Source organism: Leptopilina boulardi, unplaced genomic scaffold, assembly GCF_019393585.1.
Source record: "Leptopilina boulardi isolate dan_hultmark-lab unplaced genomic scaffold, ZJU_Lbou_2.1 LbouV2_169, whole genome shotgun sequence".
Classification (NCBI taxonomy): Eukaryota; Metazoa; Arthropoda; class Insecta; order Hymenoptera; family Figitidae; genus Leptopilina; species Leptopilina boulardi.
The window spans coordinates 1,440,329-1,463,308 of NW_026137717.1; the positions used below are offsets into that span (position 1 = coordinate 1,440,329).

Below are 22,980 nucleotides of genomic sequence, written 5' to 3' on the forward strand. Positions count from 1 at the left end.
GTCTGATATGCTGCGCGCGCAACAAGGTTCTTCGCAAGGAGAGAAAGAGAGAGAGAGAGAGAAACAAAGAAAATACCACCGAGTTTACAGTTTTTATCATCATTCTCCCTTCTAAAAACTCCCTGGTCACCGATACGTTTTTTTTTTAAAACGTACTTTTTGAAAAATTGTCTTTTGAGGTTTTCGAAAAATCCTTGGTTCCAGGTTGAAATGTGATTTGTGTTTAAGGTTTTCTAAAAACTCCCTGGTCACCAATACGTTTTTTTTAAAAACGTACTTCTTGAAAAATTGTCTTTTGAGGTTTTCGAAAATCATTTTATTTGGCATCTAAAGAATAACTGACTATTTTTTTTATAAAAAAAATAATAATAAACAATTATTCCTTGAGTCCTTTAAAAAAAGTGATTTTCTGTGGACACGCTAAAAATCGAGACAGGATCTGAAATCAAAAAAACAAAAACATTATTACGAGGATGTCACACATTGAAAGGTCATGAAACAAAAATATTTAAAAGAGAGGAAACAACATTATTTTATAAAAATGTCCAAGTTTCCATTATGTAGAGGTTGATTAAAAGAATAAAATTCAAAATGTCACTCTCATCTTAATTATTTTATTAAGCATGTTTTACACGCACGCAAATTTATCAAGGAGAGTACACAAAACAAACTATTTTTGAATTTAATGATACAAAATAGAACAATATATTAAAAACTAAATAAATAAATTTTTCCCAATAAAGATATTTTATTCAATAAATATATAATAATTAATTTCATCATTGACAAAACTAAATAAATTTATCAATATTCAAATATTTAATTACAGTTTTAATTTTAAGCGCTGTTTTGAAATACGAAATAATTGCGTTGTTTTTGACCTAATTACGCGTGTAAAAATTATCTTTAAAAAAACAAATTATTTTAAACGTTCATGATAATGGTAATTTTAAATATTTTATAAACGTGATGAGGACTATAAAAGTAGTTTTTTTTTTTTGAAACTTTATACAATTTAAATTTAAAGAATAACTAAATAGAAAAAATTGATTGACACGATGAATTGTCCTTCATCAAACATTGTACTGTGCCTCTTTTTAATATTTCTTTTTGTTATTTTAGCGTCAAGTAAGTCAAATTTTATTTTTAAAAAAATAAAAAATTTATTCATATATACATATATTAAATATTTTAACTTTTACAATAATATATTTTTAATGATTTACTAAATTTAAACTTTAAATCTAATATTTAATACAAATATTTATATTTACATTATAATTTTATAAACAGGTGAAACACTTCAGAGACTCAGGCCATATAAATACAACGGCGGTAGGAGATAATCTGACTGTTAAAACTAGCCCAAACAGCGTGTTCAAAAATATGAGGGGTGAAATAATAAAAAAAAGAATAATAAATAATAAAAAATAAATTAATTAAAGAAAATAATTTCAATAGCATATTATTTTGCACCCATCAAAAAAATTTTATTTTGAAAATGGTTGAATATAATAATTATTTATTTAAAAAATATGCAAACAAAAATTAATAAAGTTTTCTGAGAATATTTGGTCAGTGGTTTAATTTTTTATATGTAATTTTTGAAAAATTGTCTTTTGAGGTTTTCTATAAAAATTTTGGTCACCATTTTTTTAATGCGAGACAATAAAAAAAATTAAATTACCATTTTTTTAAATGGTAAAATTGTCTTTTGAGGTTTTCTACAAAACATTTTATTGTAGTTTTAGAAATGTAAATTTCTTTTTAAGCCAAGATTTAATTAATCGAGATGGCAGCACTCATCTATTTTCTTTCTTTAAATTTTTTCTGAATCCTTTTTATAAAAAGCAAAACTGCCATCTACCTTCTTAAAAGCTCCGCTATATTGATTTTATCGACAAATTTTTTCTCATGCATTTTAGGTTATGTTTATAAGCTGTCACTTTTTAATTATCGAATTGCACATTGTCTTTGATTTTCTGTTATTTTCATATTCAAATTAAATAGTGCAATGGTCTCCGCAATTGTACTATTACCAAAATATCTGAAAAAAATTCGTTCAATTTTGAGTCGATTCAATTCGGCCATGATTGATATAAATTGATTAAATTTTTTGCATCAAAAAATGAGACCGTTTCGTGTATCATTTCTAAAAATGATACACAAAACGATCTCTTTTTGATATAACTTATGTGCATCAAAACGTTGCAAAGATTTGATGCAATTTTTGGTCTCAATTTGAAACTTTTAGGAAAACTGTGTTCGGGAACGGACGAAGAATTTTGATAAAAAAAATAATTGAATTTTATTTTTTTTTATTATATATGAAATTTAAATTTCAAGAGGCCTGGGGATCATGGGTCAACAATATAATTTTGTAATTTCAACATAACCTTAAAATATATCAAGGCAGCCTCAAGACAACAACAATAATTGTTATTACAATTACGTATGACAAGTATATATGCGAAAACAGATAATTCTTTTTTAAATGTTCATATATATATATGCGATAAGGGTAATTGTAGGTTACTTATTTAAAAACCGGTACAACTTTTTGTTTTTTTAAACGTTATATACATATTTATATATAGTGGATGCAATTTCAATACTTAAAGAAAACTAATTCAGAATGCGTTATCTATCATCAAAAATCGTTTTTTGCCTCTTTTTAACATTTATTGTTACTTTTGTGTCAAGTAAGTTGATTTTAATTAAAAACAAAAATTTTTGTCATATATTTAATACATACCATTAAAAAAAATTTCTTTTTTTAACTCAATAGAAAGAGGAAAAACAGAAATAATAAAAAAAAAATTTTTCATTTGTTTTCAGGTGAAAAATGTGATGGCGGAAAAGGATATTGTAAAACTTTATTTTTGCCAGATTGTTCTGGTGCAAAAGTCAGTAAGAACAGTTATTGCGTTAATGGATTTGGCGATAGATTGAAGTGCTGTCTCCACTAAATTATTATTTCTCCATAATGTATTATTATACTATCAAAAGATCTGCAAAAATATTGTTGTAATTTTACAAAATTGTAATGTACTATAATTTGAAAATTAAAATCATAAAAAAAAATCAATAAAAATTGATTTATTAATTACTCGCAATGAAAACTGATAAATTCATAGAAAACATATAAAATTAAATAAAAAAATTTATAAAAAAAACGAAGTGTATTAAAATTATAAATGTTGAGAAATCATACAAAAAAAGGTAAGTAAAAAGTGGTTCTTTGAAAATCAGAAAAGACAATTAACATCATCGACGACTTAAGCCAAAATTATCAAAACTTTTATTTCATTATTAATAATTATTTATTATTTAATATTATTATTATTAATATATAATTAATAAGAAATAATAATTCGTACTTTGCAGTGAGTAAAAAAAATAGAAATAAATAAAATAATAAAAATATAATAATAACTAGGAAACGGTTTAGATATGGATATTTTTTTGATATAACGCATAATGTATAATTAAAAAATATATATTTTTTATAATAATTTGAACAAAAGATAAAATACTAGTTTTAACTTATCGCTAAATGACCATTTTATATATAATATAACAATATAAAAAGAGGTGACACTTTATTATTTACAGTCAATTTGAAAATTTATTCTACGCAAGAAAAAAAGAAAATTTATAATTATGCGTTTTCTTACATTTTGCCTTTTTTTGGCATATATTGCTATTGCATCTGTTATAGGTTAAGTAAATTTTTAATACACATGAATGTAAAAGTGAAAAATAATAATTATAGAAATAGAAAAATATTTTGAAAAAAGGAAATTTTTTTTACATTTACATTTTTTTAAAATTATGATTCGTAATTGTACGGCATTAATGGCGCACTCACACCTTTTTGGCTGCCTGCAGGTTACCATAACAACGCACGAGTGTGAGTGAGACAGAAAATATAAATATTCAAATTTTTAAATTTTCTGTCGCACTCACTCTCATGCGTTGCCATGGTAACCTGCAGGCAGCCAAAAATGTGTGAGTGCGCGCCTTAAGAAATAAACTAATTTTTCTTTTTTGTCTTTAGGTGAAAAATGTGCTGGTGGCAAGGGATATTGTAAAACATTATTTACGCCTGATTGTTCTGGTGCAAAAGTCAGTAAGACAAGTTATTGCCTTAATGCATATAAAGAGAAATTAAAGTGCTGCCTTAAGTGAATTATATTTCTCCAATTTATTATATATTAGAAAAAGTTCTAAATACAAAAATAATTTTTAAAAACAAAATGGACTGCTGTCCATTTATTATTGATAATATGTAAAAAAAAACAATAAAAATTGATTTATTAATTACGCAATTAATGCTAAAAAATTTATAGAAAATTTAAATTTAAATAAAAAATTGCTAAATAAATAATATGCTAGTTTTTATCGTTAAATGACGTATTAAGATTACTATATATAAAAAGATGTGACACTATTATTTTACAGATAATTTTAAAAATTTATTCCACAAGAAAAAAAGAAAGTTAATAATTATGCGTTTTCTTTTTTCTCTATTAAGAAAGATTTTTTTATTCATGGCGTCAAAAATTAAAAATGGAGAAAAAATTAATTTTTTTTTTAAATTAAACATATTTTCTTCCATTCTCTAAATAAAGAATTGGTATTAATGGAAAATAAATTTTTTTAAAGAATTAATTGGTTGAAAACATTAATTTTTTCTATCTTAAATATTGTTAAAAAAATGAGAATTTTTTTTTTAATGTGGCTAAAAAAAGATTAATTTTTAAATGAAATATTCATGAAAAAAAAAATATTTTATCAAAAATATGGCTGAAAAAAAATCAATCATTTTATCAAAAAATTGTTGGTGAAAAGAATTAATATTTTATTTAAATCAATATTTTTGATTAAAATATTAATTTTTTTGATACCTAAAATAATACATTTTTTTGACCAATATTTCAGTTTAACAGATAAAAGATTTGCTTTTGATACAAAAAGAAAAAAATACTGGAAAAATTTAAAGAAAGGAAAAAAATTAAAAAAACGAATGCTTCGCCAATTTCGTGGAGCATTCGCATCATACAATTCGCCAGGGTATATATATATAGAAAGGAGGTAAGTAAAAAGGTTTTCTTTAAAAACCAGAAAAGACAATTAATAATTTTATATATAATAATAACTATAGAATTCAAATTTGCTTTGATATTTTTCGAAACTTTTATAAACTTCTTACACGTGTAAAGTACACGTTTATTTTTTCAGTATGGTTTATGTCGATGATATCAATGTAACAAAGAAATAATGTTTTTTATAATAATTTGTTAACAAAAAAATAATATAAACTTGTTTTTATCGCTAAATTATATATTTTAAAAAGACCGTTATACCTTAAGGTCGGTTTCTACAAATGTTGAAAACGCGCCATACAGAACTCAATTTTCCTAACATAACCTATAACCTAACCTAACCCATGTTAAAAACACAAACTGTGACATATAAACAAAAATCTTCAATTTTTCTCCTTTAATTTCATTTTATTTCTTAAAAAAAAAAAAATGAATCGAAAAATGAAAAGAACCTTTTTAGACATCGAAACAAAAGCAGAGGTTTTGAAAAAAATTAAAATCGGTGTCGAGAAGGATGAAATTTTACGTAAATATGAAATTGGTGAAAGTTCATATTATAAATTTATGAGAAAAGAAACGGAAATTATGAATACATTGAAAAAACCAGAAAATAAACATCGTCGATTATTTAAAAAATTAAAAAATGAATATTTAGATGACGCTGTTATAAAATGGTATCAACAAATAAGAGATAGGGGAGATTTAGTAACAGGTACAATGATTCGTGAAAAAGCGAAAATTTTCAATGATAAACTTAATGGACCACGAAATTTTAAAGTAAGTATTTTATTTATTTACGCGAGGACGAAAAATTATAAACATTTTAATATAAGGCTATTAGGAGATATTTTCAAAAAATTTTAAAATCACCTTAAATTTAAAAAAAATGAATATTTTTTAACGAGATTTGAAATTGAGACGCATTTTACATGTGAATTGCTGAAAAAATTTTTTAAAAAGTTGCAAAAACAATTTTTTTTTTACAAAAAATAGCAAAAAAAATTTATAATGTGAATTTTTTCTAATTCATATGTTTAATCTATGTGTAAATTTTAATTTTGAAGCATATCTGTACAGAAATGATTAAAAAACGATGTGAAAAAGAAAAATTCTTGTCCAAAAGTGACGTCACGAGAACGACAAATTAAACATTTTAATATAATAGGAGATATATTTGAAAAACATTTTAAATCACGATAACGAAAAATTTATTAAAATTTATTAAAATTATTTCAAAAAATTTCAATTAAAATTCAATTATTTTGAAAATTTTCAATTCCAAATTAATTAAAATTCAATTATTCTCAAAATTTTCAATTCCAAATTAATTATTTTCAAAAATTTCAATTAAAATTCAATTACTTTCAAAATTTTCAATTCTGAATTAATTAAAATTCAATTTTTTTCAAAATTTTTAATTCAAAATCAACTAAAATTCAATTATTTTCAAAATGTTAAATTCTAAATTAAATAAAATTTAATTTTTTTCAAAAATTAAAATTCAAAATCAACTAAAATTCAATTATTTTTTAAAATTTTCAATTAAAATTCAATTCTTTTCAAATTTTTATATTTAAATTCAACTAAAATTCAATTGTTTTGAAAAATTTCAACTCTGAATTAATTAAAATTCAATTATTTAAAAAAAATTTCAATTATTTTCAAAACTTTCAATTCCAAATTAACTAAAAATCAATTTTTTCAAAATGTTAAATTCTGAATTAATTAAAATTCAATTTTTTTCAAAAATTTCAATCTAAAAACAACTAAAATTCAATTATTTTTCTAATTTTCAATTCAAAATCAAATAAAATTCAATTATTTTTTAAAACTTCGATTGAAATTCAATTATTTTTCAAAATTTGAATTCAATATCAATTGAAATTCAATTATTTTAAAAAATTTCAATTTAAAATCAACTAAAATTTAATTGTTTTCATCATTTTCCATTTAAAATAAACTAAAATTCAATTATTTTAAAAAAATTTAATTAAAATTCAATTATTTTCAAAATTTTTTAATTTTAATTTAACAAATATATTTTTCCCTTTTTTTAAGGCAAGCAGTGGTTGGTTAACGAAATTTAAAAAAAGATTCAACATTCGTTTAGCTGAAACCAATGGAATTGGAGGAAATTTATATTGTTTACAACAATTTTCCGATAGTTTAAAGGAAAAAATTATTTCTGATAAATTATCATTGGAAAATATTTACAATGCCGATGAGGCTGGTATTTATTGGCGAACAATTGTTTCGGATATTTTGAAAAATATTCCGAATGATAGTGAAATTTTTCCCAATTATGAAGATAATGATTTTATAACGGCTTTATTATGCACAAATGCCAGTGGTAATAATCGTATTCCCCTTTTAATAATTGGAAAATCCAATGAAGAAATTTGTTTGAAAAATTTAATACCAGACAAAGAGAAAAATAGTTATTTAAAAGAAATACCATCACTTGGCGTTATTTATGCAAATAATGATGAAAACCTACGAATGACTCAGAGGATATTCAAACACTGGTAATTACTAAAAAAAAAAATTCCAAATTTATTAAATTTTTAAAAATTAAAATTTTCAATTTCTGAAATTTTTAGGTTTGAGGAAATTTTTATTCCACGTGCATTAAATTTTCAACGTTACACGGGAATCGATGGAAAAATTCTCCTAATTTTGGACAATGCACCATGTCATTCTGATATCGATGAATTAAATTCAATTAATGAAAATATCGAAATTATTAATTTACCAATAAATTTATCGGCATTGATACAACCAATTGCACAAAAACCAATAGAATTTGTAAAAAAGAATTATAAAAAAAATTTATTAACAAATTTTATAATTAGCGATCAAAAAAATGAGGATGGATATAAATATTTAAAAAATTTTAATTATCACAATTGTTTTTCACTATTAAACGATGCATGGAATAATTTACAATGTTTAACATTACAAAATGTTTGGTCATCATTTTTAGGTGATATTAATAATTTACAAGTAAATAAAAAATTATCAAATGATGATTTAGAAATTGACGAATTAATTAAAATTGAATCATCAATTGATGATGATGATGATGTTAAATTTTCCAAAGAAATTTTAAATGATTTACAACGTATTTTTGTGGGGCCAAATTTTAAAATTGAATTATCAGAAATTATTTTTCGTAATTGGTTTGAAAATGATAGTTATGATTGTGGTTGGGATGCAATGTCTGATGATGATATTGTTAATTTTGTTCAAAATTTGAAAAAAAGAGATAAAAATAATGATAATTTAAATGATAATGATGATAATTGTAATGAAAATAATGATAATTATAATAATAATAATAATTACGATAGTGATAATGATGATAATATTTTAGTAACTGATAGTGAAAATAGTACAGATTTAATTTTACCAAAACAACAGGAATTAAAAATAACCGCCTCTGAGGCTTATGAAAATTTACAAATTGTTAAAACTTGGGTTCGACAAAAAACATCGAAACTTTATATTAATAATTTTACAGTAGAACAAGTTGAGAATATGATAAGTGAGACGTTGAAAAAAAATCAAATTTCCGTAAAAGAATTTTATTTACCAATTAAAGAAGAAGATTTATCAGATTAAATTCATCAGATTTTTCGTCTAGTCACTAATTTGCGATAGGAATAATTCTATTTTTTTTTAAATCTCCTTTATTTTTAATGTACATATTTTATTATTATTTTATGTATAAATTTTCATGTGTAAAAATGTACAGTTTTTGTAATAAAAAAAAAAAAAAACATTGAAATATGATTTTTTTTCTAATAAAATTGTCGAATTTTCTATTTATTCTTTGTATAAATTTTAAAAATAACTAAATTATTATTTAAATTACAATTTAATGTTCGCTTTATGGCGGGAAATTTGTTTCCCAAATATTATCAAAAGAGAGCGTTGTAAACAGTTTTTTCTCATAATAAACTTTCCACTCTATTATTTTCATTATTCTATGATTACAAATATATAATTTTGTCTTGTTAAAATTTTACATTATAACCAAATTTGGTGTTTAAAATTTTTGAATGAAAGTTATTAATAACGGTCGTTTTGTTTATTAGAGGAAAGAAAAACATTTTATTATACAAATGTAAGTGAAAATTAATTTAATATTCATTTTTTCTTTTCTTAGATTTACGATTTTACTTTTTTGTAGTAAAAAACAAAAAAATAATAATTTTTACATTTAAAAATTTTTATTCATTATAATTTTTAAATTTATTTACAATTATAAAATTAAAAAAATTTCCTTTAAATAAAGAAAATTTCATTTTTCGATTTTATTAATTTTATAGAGGTTATGTTTCGTGTAATTTTTAAAATTTATTTAAAAAAAAAATAAATATATAAACATTAAATCAGTTAGTAACGTCAATGTAATTCTTATAATAATAATAATAATAATTTATAGAACAATAATTACCTAATTGGTTTAAAAAAAAATAATTTTAAAAATTATGTTTTTTTATACGAAATTTTTTGAAAATAAAAATCAATAAAAAACCGTTAAAAATTCATTCACTTTTTTTTAAGACCGAAAATGAGTCAAGGAATTTCAAAAAAACTTCAAGATGAAGTTGATAAATTCAAACAAGCTCAAAAAGAATATCACAAGGCGCTAAATAAACGACAACAATTAGATGGACAATTAAATGAAAATACAACAGTTAAAGAAGAATTAGATCTTTTAAAAGCCGAAAATGATGTCTATAAACTTATTGGACCCGTTTTAGTTAAACAAGATTTGGAGGAAGCTAAACAAAATATTGCCAAACGAATGTCGTATATTTCATCTGAATTGTAAGAATTTCATCAAAAAAAAAGGATATTTTAAAATATTTCAGTAAACAAAACTTTTTGATTTCGAAATTTTCTTTTTTTTTACAGAAAACGTACAGATGATTTGATTTCGACTTTGGACAAAAAACAAGAGACGTTACGTGCAAATTTGGAAAAATTACAACAAACTTTTCAACAACAACAACAGCAGCAACAGCAAAGAAAAACGAAGGCGTAAATCTTCACAATTGAACTTAAAAAAAAAAAAAAAAAAAAAAAAAATTACCACCTTCTTATTTAATAATGAAATTTTTTTGCAACTATTGTTCTTATTTTACAATATAAAATAAAATTATATATTTAACAAATTAATTCGAAATTTTTTAAATTTATAAAAATTTGTAAGAATTTGATTTCATAATATAAACGAAAAAAAAAAATGGAAAATAATTAAATATTCTATAAAGTTAAATTTTGAAATATTAAATTTATTTTTATAAATATATTTAAAAAATTTAATATTATAAAATATTTATCAATGTAAACAAAATAAACGTTAATTAAAATTCAAATCATTGTTAGAAAGTAAAAAAATTAAAATTAAAATAAATTTTTTTCGCCATTGACTTGAAAAAGTGTCTTTTTTGTGCCTGTTTTGGGCAGATAAAGTAGCACTTTTTAAGGCAGTTTGGGCCAACTGCCTAAAAAAGACTTTTTTAAGGCAGAAAACTGCCCTATAAAGTCTTTTTTAGGCAGTTGTTAATTTTTGCATAATTTTTGTTTTGCTTTTATTTTATTTAACAATTTTTATTATTTTATTTTATGTACTATTTCATATATATTATATTATATATATTATATAAATATTATATATATATATATTTATAATATATAATTATATTTCTTTAAAATTGTTTCACTTTTTCATAACAATGGCGAAAAAAATAGCGTATGTGGCTCGCACGTAGTAATTTTTAGGTTCGGATTATTTCAATACTCGCTGTCTGTGCGACTTCGGTTCGACCACGGGTTCGACTTAGCTCGCTTTCGGCTCAACTCGACTCACCTACGTCGCACTAACGACAGCTCGTACTGAAAATTACATCCTCACCTAAAAAGTATTACTTTACGTGCTTGCCACATAATATACTATTTTTTATCTTTTTAAATTAAATTATCCTTTTTTGAAATTCAAAAAAAAAAAAAAATAAATAAAATATCTATTCTAGACTAAATTGTTTCTACGGTGTTAAAAGACTCTTCTCATTATATACTCTCTCTATCATGAGAAAGAAGCTTGAATGTTATATACTTTCAATAACATTTGTTTACAGTGAAATTGCCAATCGAACGAAACATTTTTTTTCTCGATTAATAGGTGTTTTTTGAGTAAGAAAAACATATTTTGGATTTTTTTCCTTCGTGCAGTTTTGCTGAATCTGAAAATTATAAAATTTCTTTCTCCAATCTAAAACAAAAATCGAGAATTGGATAAAAATAAAATTACTCTTTTTTTCGGTTTTTTTTTTTTTTTTTTTTATTTGTCATGTACATTATATTTCACATTTGTCACCAGAACTCTCAACTAAAAAAGTCGAGGGAAGTATCAGACTGTAAACTAAATCTAAAATTAAAAAATAAATGAAGATGAAGAAAGAAAAAAAATTAAAAAAAAAAAAAAAGAGGAAAATAAAGATAAAAGCATTAGTGAGAGTGTAACTCGTGCTTATATCACAATAAAAAAAACTGCATTCTTGTCATTTCTTTTTTTTCAGAAACGCCTTACATACATTCTAAATAAAATAATTGTTAATTTAAGTCATCTCTCAACCATTAAACCACTTAAACAAAAAAATGTCACTCTCATCATGTTTTTTTTTTTTTTTTTTTTAAATTAAAATGAATTCGTTTTCTCCATGATAAACTTATCACTCTTTCTTTTCTTTTTTATGTATATCATACATAATTATTTTTGAACTTAACACAATCATTTTTTTGTTAGATTTTTTTCTCTGTTTTTCTAAATTTAAAAAAAAGCGCAATTAATTTTTTTTAAAAAAGCAAATTAAAATTTTAATTTTTGTGAAAAAAAAATAGAATTGTGTTGAGTACAATATATTAATAGGCTGATAGAATATATATATATATATATATGTAAATATATAATTATATTTACATATGCATATATATATTTTTTGTAATTATATATATTTATATATATATAGAATTTTTTTTTTTTTTTAGTGATTGGCATTATTTCTTCGTCCACGCCTTTTACGGCCACCGCCACCACCGCCTGTGGCTCGACTTGTCGCCCACTGTTCATAATAGCGTTCGGCCTCTAACCATTCTTGATATTTATACCACCATTCTTCCCATTTGACGTAATCGTCTAGACTTAAATCGCGAAGATAACCACGCGCTTTATAATAATCATAACGTACACGTACATCGTCCCAACATTCAAGACCCCTTGGTCCTTGTGTGAGAAGTGATTCAGGATAGTGTCCGGGTGGTGGTGAATCATAACCCAAACGGGCAATTCTCTCCTCACCCTCGATCACCACCTTCATTGCATTTTCACCGTCTTTTGTTATACGCATATTTTCCGTATCTCTTCGATCCACACTCCATTGGGCCATTTTGCCAAATCTATCGAGGAAAAGAGAAAAATATTTATTTCAAATTTTTCAAAATTATAAATCTAATGAACCGTAAAGATTTGTTTCGTTTCAAAGAAATTTTTTCTTTAATTCAAATAAATGTTTCCTTGACCCTATATCAATGTTACAATTTATTTCATCTAATTTTTGAATAATAATAATAATATTCTTTTAATTAAGAAACAAAAAAAAACTTAATTTTAAGGTGAGCGACCGTTGAAATTTCAACCATTCGAAATTAAGGCCGTTTAAGGTTAATTTTTTTTTCTGACAATATTGAGTATTTAAAACTGTAATATAGTATGGAAAATTGAAAAACAAATTAATCGATTTTTTTCAAATTTTAATATTTTTAAAGAATAAAATTTCTAAAATGGTCAAAAATAATTTTTTTTTTAAATTTTGATAATTTATAATAATTTTAAATCCCAAATAAGGCCAGAATAAAGACACCCCTTAATAATATTAATTTCGATGAATTGAAATTTCACCGGTTCCGCCCCTTAAGAATTCTTTTAACGTTAATTAATTAATTTGAATTTAATAATAGGCATTGACTTTCGTTTGAGAACGGTTACGGTCAAATTTTCTAAAAAATTTCGTTTCGAAATATGTTAAACATAAGAATTTTCTTAGTTCATTAATCATAATATTCATAATATTATGGCTTTTCTCGTTTTTTTTTATAAAATAAAAAAAAAATTTGGATTTTGTCAGACCCAGAAACTGGAATAGTCATTTCCGATGGAATTATTGTTATGCTGAATCATAAAAATTGAATATTTAGTAAATAAAGCAAAAGACCTACGTTAATTACAGGCCTTGTATCGAGGCGCAAAAAAAGTTGTTTCAGTCGATTTACATTACAAAAAAAGTCAATTTTTTTATTATAATTAAATTTAATTAGTTAATAAATATTTTAATTTAAATCTCTTATATGTTATTGTATATTATTTAATTTATTTTTTCATTCCTTAATAAGAATATTATCAAGAAAATTTATTTCGAATATTTCAAAACTAAACTAAGACAAATTTTATTAAAATTTTAATTAAGTATGAGAAATTTCTAAAAAAAATTTTTTTTGAAAGTCTGTTTTATGCAAATAATTTGAATTTAAAATTTTTGCATAGTTTTTAATTTTAATAGTAAAAGAAATAAAAAATTTCGGAAAACAATAATTAAGTTGAAGCTTTTTTAAATAATTTAATAAAATAATAATTAAATTTTTAAAGAAATATTAAAATTATTAAAAATAATAATTGAATTTTTAAAGAAATATTAAAAGTATTAACAATAATTGAATTTTGGATGAGTTACAGTTGAAATTTTTAGAAATAATTGAATTTCAAAAGATTTTGTAAAATTTTACAGAATTAAAAATAATTTATCAAAGAAATTTTAGATAATATTTTTTTAAAACTAATTGAATTGAAAATAATTTAAGATAATTGAATTTGTATAGAATTTCATTGAAATTTTAAAAAATAATTAATTAATTTTAGCAAACACAATAAAATAATTTTTATTATTTTATTTTCTGAATATTAAAAAAAATATCAAATAAAATTTATTTATTTAATAATAATTTATAAAACTTCTTTATTCTATTAAAAAAAAATCTTTAAATTTAAATTAAATTAATAATCTATAGATATCTCCTCTCTCTTTTTCTATTATTTCCAGAAATTCAATTTATCTAGTTTTTAATTCATTTCTCGATATTATTTTACTTTTAATATTTATTAATTTATAATAATTTTATAATTAAATTTTTGACTATTGAAATACCATTTCAAGACGTATTTTGTTTAAAAATTTTGTAAGAAAAAAAAAGTCAAAAAAGTCGCATCTTAGTAAAATAAGTCGAAAAAGTCTTATTATCCGAGGCCTGTAATTATTATTTAACATTCGAATTTAAATACTATTTGTTTGGTTAAGCGTCAGTTCTGTTATTATTTAGCTATAATTTTCATTATCAAATCCACAAACTCTACACAATTTATTTTTTTCTATTCCTTGTTATATGTTAGCCATTTTTAGTTTTGTTTCTTCTTTAAAATACTGAAGAAAGAGATAAAAAAAAATCAAGAAGCACATTTCCACTTGATTTCAGATCTCAATTTTTTAAAATTTTCATATCCACATACTCTACACAACCTCTCTCCTTTTTCTCCTCTGTCATTAGCTTGCGATGCTATAGAATTACTTGACTATTATCATAAATAAATATTTATTCCTATCAAATAATTATTATTTGCCACAGTTAAAAATTATTCAAATTTGAAAATGAATATTTATTTGAATAATAGCCAAGTAACAAAAGTGATTTTGTAATCTGAAAATAATCTCAAAAACTGACAAAAAATTTAATATATTTAGCAAAGTGAAATAATTTTTAACGAATCAAAACCCAAAAAAAAAAAAACGGTTTTATACCTCTCGGAAAGTGTCATTTTTGGTGGTTCAACGTGTGATGCATTTGAGGAACTATCACTATCATCACTGGGCGATGATTCACGTGGATGATGAATTATTGGCGGTGAATCATTATGACCCGTGTGCTTCTCCACTTTAATACGTTTATGCATCTGTAAAAATTTTGGAAAAGAAATAAATTATTTAAAAATCAGATCTTTCAAACTAAAAAGCAATTTAAATTAAAAATTGAGGCTCCGGATTTTAAAAAAGTCAAATGCGCAATGTTCAGTGAATGGCGTATGTGTGCCCTTTTAAAATCCGGAGTCTCCAATTGTTTCAAACTCACCATAGGCATACCATCGGGAATTCTTGGATCCTCAGGAACACGTGAAATTGGTTTATCCTTGCGTTTCTTCATCTCTTTGACTTTATTGAATTCCTTTTGATGACGTTGTGGTTGCGGTGCCATTGGCGGTGTTCGTGGACGTGGCTGAGGTGGTGAACGTGGTCTCGCACGTTGTTGTGGCGCCCTCGAACTCGATGGCACAACATCCTTGGGTGGCGCTCGTGATCTTACCGGCGGCGTCATTGATCGCGAACGCGATCTTGATGTGGGCATTGGTCGACGACGTTCCCTTGGCGAACAAACCGAACACGAGCCATCCGAACATGTGCTACTTGAACTTGGACTACGTGCCGCTCGTCCACTACGTGTATGAGGACGATCACACGGTGACATTGGAATACGCCGTGGACTTCGTGGACGTGGACTACGTGGCCTTGGACTTCTTGGCGGTGGACTTCTTGGTCTTGGACTACGTGGACTTCGTGGATGTCCTCCTCCTCCTCTACCTTGTTCGTTTACAGCGCCTCCACCACCACCACCACCACCACCTCCAACGTACAATTCTTTGTAGCCACTGTGACGCCATCTATTTGGATCGCGTTCCTCAACCTCGAGGAGTTTTTTGTTCCAATAGCTCGATTGTGATTCACGTGCTTTTCGCATTACATTGTCTATCTCCTTACGTTTATTACGAGTCGACGACGATGATGATTCACCGTGTGGTCTTGATTGCGATGAATTTGTGTCCATTCGCATTTTACTCGATCCACTGCCATTGCCTCCTCTTCGACGGCTCTCGTAGTCGCGTGACATCTCTGGGGGACAAAAGATTATGGTTTTTAAATTAAGCTTATCTTGAGCCTTAAAAAATACCTCTAGGTTCAAGATTTAGCTTAAATGGTACAACAAAATTTCCTCTTTTTTTTTTTGTTTGGTTTGGGTGATTTCTGGATTTTTTACGCTAAACTCGAATCCGTAAACAGAATTGCTCCATCAACCTAGAATTCCGAGAAATTCGACCTTGAAAATTGAAAAAATCCTGTTTTTAGAATACTTTTTAGAAAATTTTAAGGTTTCCAAATACGCATAAGAACCAAACAAAATTTTATTTCGAAATAATCAAAAAGGATCCTAAAAAACAGTGTTTTTTCAATTTTCAATGTTAAACTTCTTGAAATTCTAGGGTGATGGAGCAATTCTGTTTACGGATTCGTGTTCAGCGTCGAAAACGTTAAAGTAATCACCCAAATCAATCTCAGAAATAAAAATATTGTTGTACCGTTGTGATGCTTTAAGGGACTTTAGCTGCAAATTATTTTTAGGTTATGCGACTTTCTTACTTAACAGAATTCTTATGTATCGAATTTTTATTGTACAGAATTCTTAAAAAAAAAAAAAAACACCCAATTTTTATTTGTACAAAATTACAAATGACCAAAAAAAAGCAATCGATTTCGGCGCGATGTTTAAAATTCACCAATCAAAAAGTTGTCATGAAATTTCGTGATTGGTGAATTTTAAACATCGCGCCGAAATCGATTGTTTTTTTTTTTTTTTGGCCATTTGCAATTTCGGAAAAATAAAAATTCGGCGTTTTAAGAATTCTAATAAAAATTCAATAAGAATTCTGTTAAGTAAAAATTTGTGTTTAAAAAGAAATTCTTTTTAAATGTTAACCTTTTTTTGATAAACGATTTTTAAAGAAATAATATTTTAAAATGAAAAATTCCATAATTTTTTGTCTAAAAAATATTTTGTTTTGGCAAAAAATTATAGAATTTTTCATTTTAAAAAATTATTTTTTTTAAAAATCGTTTATCATAAACGTTGCGTACTTCAGTTTCGTATAATAAAATACTTTAAAATAAAAATTTTAACTAATGATTTTTATGGGATAATGCGTCCCTTTTTAAGATTAAATTTTTTTTTCTTGAAAATTGATATTTCTTCTTTCAGAAAGTACAATTATGATTTTAATTATTTAAATGTTAATTAACTATTTTTTTTCCGGAGTTTTGCATTTCCATGGATAAACGTACTTAATGGTGAAAGTATCACTAAACATAACCTAAAAATTTTTTTTCTGCAACTAAGATCCCTTCACCGTATCTGAATTCTTTTTTTATAGGTTAGGTTAGTAGTTGGGTTTTTTTCATGCTAAAAATACTTAAAAGTTAAAAAAATTTTTTTTTTTCCTAATTTACCTGTTGTTCTCGGCTAAGGATCCTGAAGTTCTTTTTTCAGCCTAAATACGAAGAGATCCGCACTCCTGCGAGAGTAGTGAACACGTTAGTTCTCAAAAATACGAACAATAGCCGAAAACGTGAAATCGTACATTTTTTTTTTTTAATTTCTCTTACTATCAAACACAAGATCATTTTTTACGAATTTTTTTTCACCGAGAACTGGCAAAGTGAACGTGGACACAAAAGAACGAAATTTTTATTTTTTCAAATCAAATTCTTCGTTTTTTTTTTTAACCGTTTCATTGAAGAAAAGAGAATTTTTTTTTTTTCAACCCGCAGGGCCCCACCGCGCGATATACGGCCCTTTAAACCGATAACGAATTTCATTAAAAACGAAATAACGCAACATTATTTTTGATAAATAATTTTTTTCTTTCCGTAATTTTTCCGTTATTATCGTCATTGTCACCGTTGACAATGAATGATTGTCCCAAAATATCGGAACAATAACCGTTGATACTGTCCGAGTACCAAAAATCGTTGGGACAATCATTTCCGACGAACGAAAATTTCCGAGAAATTTAATAACGGCTGGCAACACAAAAAAAGAGAGAAAACAAATAATTTTTCTAAGAAAAAAAAAAAAAGAAAACCGTTAAAAAAAATAAAGAAAAAACAAATAATCGAACCGGGCGTCAACACGTTCACAAAATGTCCAGTATTTTCGCGTCTCGGAATTTTAAAAACGATTTTGAATTCGGAAAAAATAATTTCCAAGAATTCAAGAATAACACCACGAACCGAATTCCAAGTATTTATAAGTTTTGTGTGTGTTTTTTTTTTCATTCGTTGGTACACAGCCAATAGCCTTGCACTGTTTGTGAAATGAATAGAAACATCTTATTTTGTCGAGAGTAAGAGAAAGATATATATATATATACATATATATTGCAAAAAAAAGATGGGGGAGAAAAAAAGTATAAAAATAGGTCAAACCGTCCATGCAAATGTTGGGCGTTTTTTTTTTGGTACTTTTGTAAAAAGACACTGAATAAATTTTTAATTATGTAAATTTATATTTTAAAAAGAGGGTGATATTTTCACAGACACGTTCAAGGACTATTTTTTTTTTTTTTTTTTTTTTTAAACGAAATTGCGACACTCACTTTTTAGTTAACACGGCAACTGGGAGTTTCGCATTTTTCAGCGAACAAATCACTCTTTTTTTTCACTACTGTGTTGTATGCGCGAGAGACATCAACAGGAATCCGGATCACGTCCCTCTCAAGCGACAACAATAGGTAAAGAAAGGAAAAAAAAAAAAAAACCAGAAACAGTTGAGATATACTTTCACGGTTTATTAATATCGGTAAAACAAAACTTTTTCTTTTTTACGATATAATCGAATATGTATAAAGAGCCCCAATGTAGAGCAAGCCAAGAATTATTGACGAGCAATGAATGTAAATGATGTAAAGAGAGGGGAAAAATTTAATGTAAAATTGTGAATGCTATGCGAACGCCTCTATCAGCGACGCTTTGAAACTATTGCGCGCTAGAATTTTGAAATATTTTTCCACTCTTTTTGAAATTATTTTTCAGTAAAAATTAATAATAATATTAAATAATTAACTAAATATTTGTTTATTTTTCCACAGTTTTAAAATAATATATATGAAATATTTAGAAAAATAAATACAAAACAATAATAAATACTAAAAAAAAATTACTTAAAAAATACGTACCAAGTATTTTTTTTAATTATATAACAAAATAAATAAATTTAAATTATTATAAATTAAATTTATTTTGTTACATAATTATAATAGTAAAAATTATTATTATCTATTTATATAAATAATATACAATTAATAATTATTAAAAAATATTTATTTGCCTCTAATTATAATTAGAATATTAAATATTAATTAATTAAACATTAAATTTTAGTAAAATAACACGATTTCGTAAAATTATTATTTAATATTACTTAATTTAATAATTATTATTAAATTTTAGCGTAAAATTAATTTGTTAAAATTAAATATGAAATCATTTTATATTAAAATTAATTTCTTCGCAAAATTTAATAACAATTTAATAAAATTAAGATAATATTTAAATAATTTTTAGAAAATCGTATTATTTTACTAGAATTTAATGTTTAATTAATTAACTATTATTATAATTAAATTTTCCAAATATTGTTTTAACTTTTTTTTTTCTCTCTTATCTAGTTATTTATTGCACGAAGCTAAAACAGAAAACGTCAATAACGTTCACATTTTGTGAGCGCTTCTGCGCAACCATTTAAAGCTTTTGGATTTCGCCGTAAGATGGCAGATGATGTTTTGGGGTGTTTCCCTATTTTAAATTCACCCCATTTTCTTAAAGGTCGATCAGCTGAGCGAGTCCGGTTCAATATACAGACAGATATACATATACACACATATATATATAGCTTACCTACTAAAATAAAATGTATTGATTGCAAAATATTTTTTGAACGTTATTTTTTTTATTCCTTTTAGCTTTAAATTATTGTCTATCGTAAATATTTGTTTTGTTTTAAACAAAAATAGTCTTATATTTTATTTTTATACGAAATTGGTTTGTAAAAAAAATTCTTTTACTTTATTAATTATTTTAATTTTATTTCATAAAATAAAATATTTAGGAAAAAAAATAAAAGAGATAAAAATGTTTCTTATGGATTTGCGAAATTCTTTTTAACACTATTGTAAATTTTTCTGTTACACTCATAATGAAAAATTTAATTTAAAAATATTTGCATATTTTATTGAAATTTAAGAAATGTTCCTTTTTTTGGTAAAATATCAAATATTATTTTTTTTATTTAAAAAGGTTGGACGAAGATGGCACTGTATAACAAGATAGTGGATGGATCGATTGCAGAGGAAAATCAAACTCGTCCTCCGTCTAATTAATAAAATATTTTTGTATTTTATGGACATTAATTTTTTTTAAACTCAATTCTATTTTTTCGGTTTGAAGACATTTTGAAAAGTCGTGAGACACTTCTATAATAATTTTATCAGTTTATGGCGTACGACATAACCCATTGACAAAATGGGATAACAATATGTTTTTTGAAAACCTCAAAAGACAATTTTACAAAAAAAAAACGTTTTGGTGACCAGGGGGTTTTCCGAAAATCTTAAATTAAACCACGTTTGAACCTGGAACCAATTTTTTCTTGAAAACCTCAAAAGACAATTTTACAAAAAGTACGTTTAAAAAAACGTATCGGTGACCAGGGAGTTTTTAGAAAACCTTAAACTCAATTCACATTTGAACCTGGAACCAATGATTTTTGAAAACCTCAAAAGACAAACTAGAAAAGGAGATGACAAAAAAATTGCCCTTAAACGAAATCTAGTGAATGTTAATAACTTTCTAGTAATTTGCCAACAAATTTCGGTTATAACTAGAAAGTTACTAACCTATCACTAAATTTCGTTGAAGTGTGACCGGACAAGTATTTCTGCATGTATGAGATAGTGTAACCGTACCTTTATTTTGAAATAATTTTCTAAAATTACCTACCCAACCCTGTTTACAATTAACAATAACCCCACTAAAGTAATCCAACCCTGAATAATAATAATAATTATTTTCCCTCCAAATTTACAGCAACAAACAGGTTAGAATTACATATCTCAATTATATAGTAGTTAAATTTTTTTCCATCGTTTTTATGCGAAAAAATAACTTCATTCCCAAAAAATAACATGAATGAACGAGGATTAAACGATTATTCAATAATATGAAACAAGGTGTGTATCAGAATGATAAAACAATAAAAATTTAATTTAAAAATAATTCATTAGATAACTGTGGCATGAGTGATAGCCTTTGTGGTTAATTTCAACGGAATGACTGGCATGAAATGCTTTTGTACACTAATTGGTGTAGAGAGACGTAACTCATTGGTTCAGAATTGCAACATTCTACCTTTGAATTAATTAGGCATTATATATTTGCCTTTAATTCAAATAAATGTAAATTTATCTCTCTATACATAGGAAAAGTTATACAGATATAACTTTTGTTCATTTATTATTTATGTTATTAGAGTATGTGAGAGAATGTCGTATTTGCTGCAGTTATTTTTATTGCCAAATGTGTTTTAATTATTCCTATAAATATATATTTGTTGCTTTGTAGGAAACAAAAAATTTAAATATACAAAATAATCCTCCGTTAGAAGAGGGTTCAAGTGAAAAAAACTGATTTTTGTTTGTCGATAAAAAAAGACATATTGGCTTTGTTTAAGGGATCGTTACTTCAGGAGTTACGGAATTAAATTCCGGATTTGCGTCGAGAGAAATAAATCTAATGTAACTTTCAAGTGTCGTTGACCAGCCGATAATTCACGGTCGAGCAAATCCCTTGATACTAGGAGAGATTTTCATCTTAGGAGACTCTCCCGAGTTTTACTCTTAGTCCTACTAATGGTTTCTTGAGAAATGTGATTCGAAAAAAATCAAACGTAAATCTTCATGGAAAAAAAATTAACTAGAGAACTAGAAACATTTTTTTATTAAAATAATTAATTTATTTTCCTATAATTTCAGATCTGCCTTGATTGAGAATGTTTGAAAAAATTTGAATTTTATATATTATAGAAGTTAAAAGTTCTTACAATTTAGGAAGTAGTATCAAAAGCAGAAGAGAAGATCAATGTCGAGAAGTGGGGATTTTATCTTCTATTTTCTCAAAACCATGACCACAATCCGTTGAGCTGCAATAGTAGTGAGCGCCTTCACTTTCCTAAAACCACCTCTTGCATTTGGCAGCCACGCTCACTGAAGAGACCGGATTACATGTCGCATTTGCAGTGTCGATGTTCTAATACCACAAAATTCCGACTTTGACTCAACTGGTAACAGCTGCTTTGTAGTGTTCAAAATTTCAAAAGCGAGCGAAGATTTATAGCAAACAAAGATCCATACAGTTGTTTAGATCTTTTTCTACTTCAACAATATTGATATATTTTTTTTAAAAACCTCAAAAGACAATTTTACAAAAAGTACGTTTAATAAAAACGTATCGGGGAACAAGTTTTCAGAAAACTTTAAACTCAAATCACATTTGAACCTGGAACCAAATTTTTTTGAAAACCTCAAAAGACAATTTAAAAAAATACGTTTTAGAAAAACGTATCGGTGACCAGGGAGTTTGCAAAAAAACCTTAAACTCAAACTACGTTTGAACCTGGAACCAAGGATTTTTAGAAAACCTCAAAAGACAATTTTACAAAAAGAACGTTAAAAAAACGTTTCCGTGACCAGGAAGTTTTTAGAATCCATTCCACAGTTTAGATCTTTTTCTTTTTAAACAATATATTGATTGAAATGACCCATCTCTGTTTACTGGGCACTGATTTAAGCCCAGTGGACAATAGATTCTTGAAAGAG

The 22,980-nt window shown here is 25.0% G+C and overlaps 3 protein-coding genes and 1 long non-coding RNA gene across 5 annotated transcripts; 3 read left to right on the plus strand and 1 right to left on the minus strand.

The window, feature by feature from the left end:
- Positions 1-88: 88 nt before the first annotated feature.
- Positions 89-1,570, plus strand: LOC127277471 (uncharacterized). Its single transcript, XR_007842371.1, has 2 exons — positions 89-1,128; positions 1,294-1,570. It is a non-coding gene; the product is annotated as an uncharacterized LOC127277471 (long non-coding RNA).
- Positions 1,571-5,420: 3,850 nt separating this feature from the next.
- On the plus strand, positions 5,421-8,843 carry LOC127277472 (jerky protein homolog-like). Its single transcript, XM_051298628.1, has 3 exons — positions 5,421-5,885; positions 7,167-7,633; positions 7,709-8,843. Exons 1-3 carry the CDS (start codon positions 5,538-5,540, stop codon positions 8,727-8,729), a joined length of 1,836 nt encoding a protein of 611 aa, XP_051154585.1. The 5' UTR covers positions 5,421-5,537; the 3' UTR covers positions 8,730-8,843.
- A 243-nt stretch (positions 8,844-9,086) lies between these two features.
- Positions 9,087-10,295, plus strand: LOC127277449 (prefoldin subunit 6). Its single transcript, XM_051298563.1, has 3 exons — positions 9,087-9,234; positions 9,678-9,944; positions 10,032-10,295. Exons 2-3 carry the CDS (start codon positions 9,685-9,687, stop codon positions 10,159-10,161), a joined length of 390 nt encoding a protein of 129 aa, XP_051154520.1. The 5' UTR covers positions 9,087-9,234; positions 9,678-9,684; the 3' UTR covers positions 10,162-10,295.
- A 1,834-nt stretch (positions 10,296-12,129) lies between these two features.
- LOC127277448 (serine/arginine repetitive matrix protein 2) lies at positions 12,130-19,010 on the minus strand. 2 transcript variants are annotated; one of them, XM_051298561.1, is made up of 5 exons: positions 18,706-19,010; positions 17,558-17,622; positions 15,354-16,168; positions 15,026-15,177; positions 12,130-12,575 (listed from the first exon to the last, which is right to left on the minus strand). In XM_051298561.1, the coding sequence occupies exons 3-5, from the start codon at positions 16,164-16,166 to the stop codon at positions 12,164-12,166; spliced, it is 1,377 nt and encodes a 458-aa protein (XP_051154518.1). In that variant the 5' UTR covers positions 16,167-16,168; positions 17,558-17,622; positions 18,706-19,010; the 3' UTR covers positions 12,130-12,163. The 2 variants fall into 2 exon arrangements, with proteins under 2 accessions (XP_051154518.1, XP_051154519.1); XM_051298562.1 differs by lacking the exon at positions 17,558-17,622.
- Positions 19,011-22,980: the final 3,970 nt, after the last annotated feature.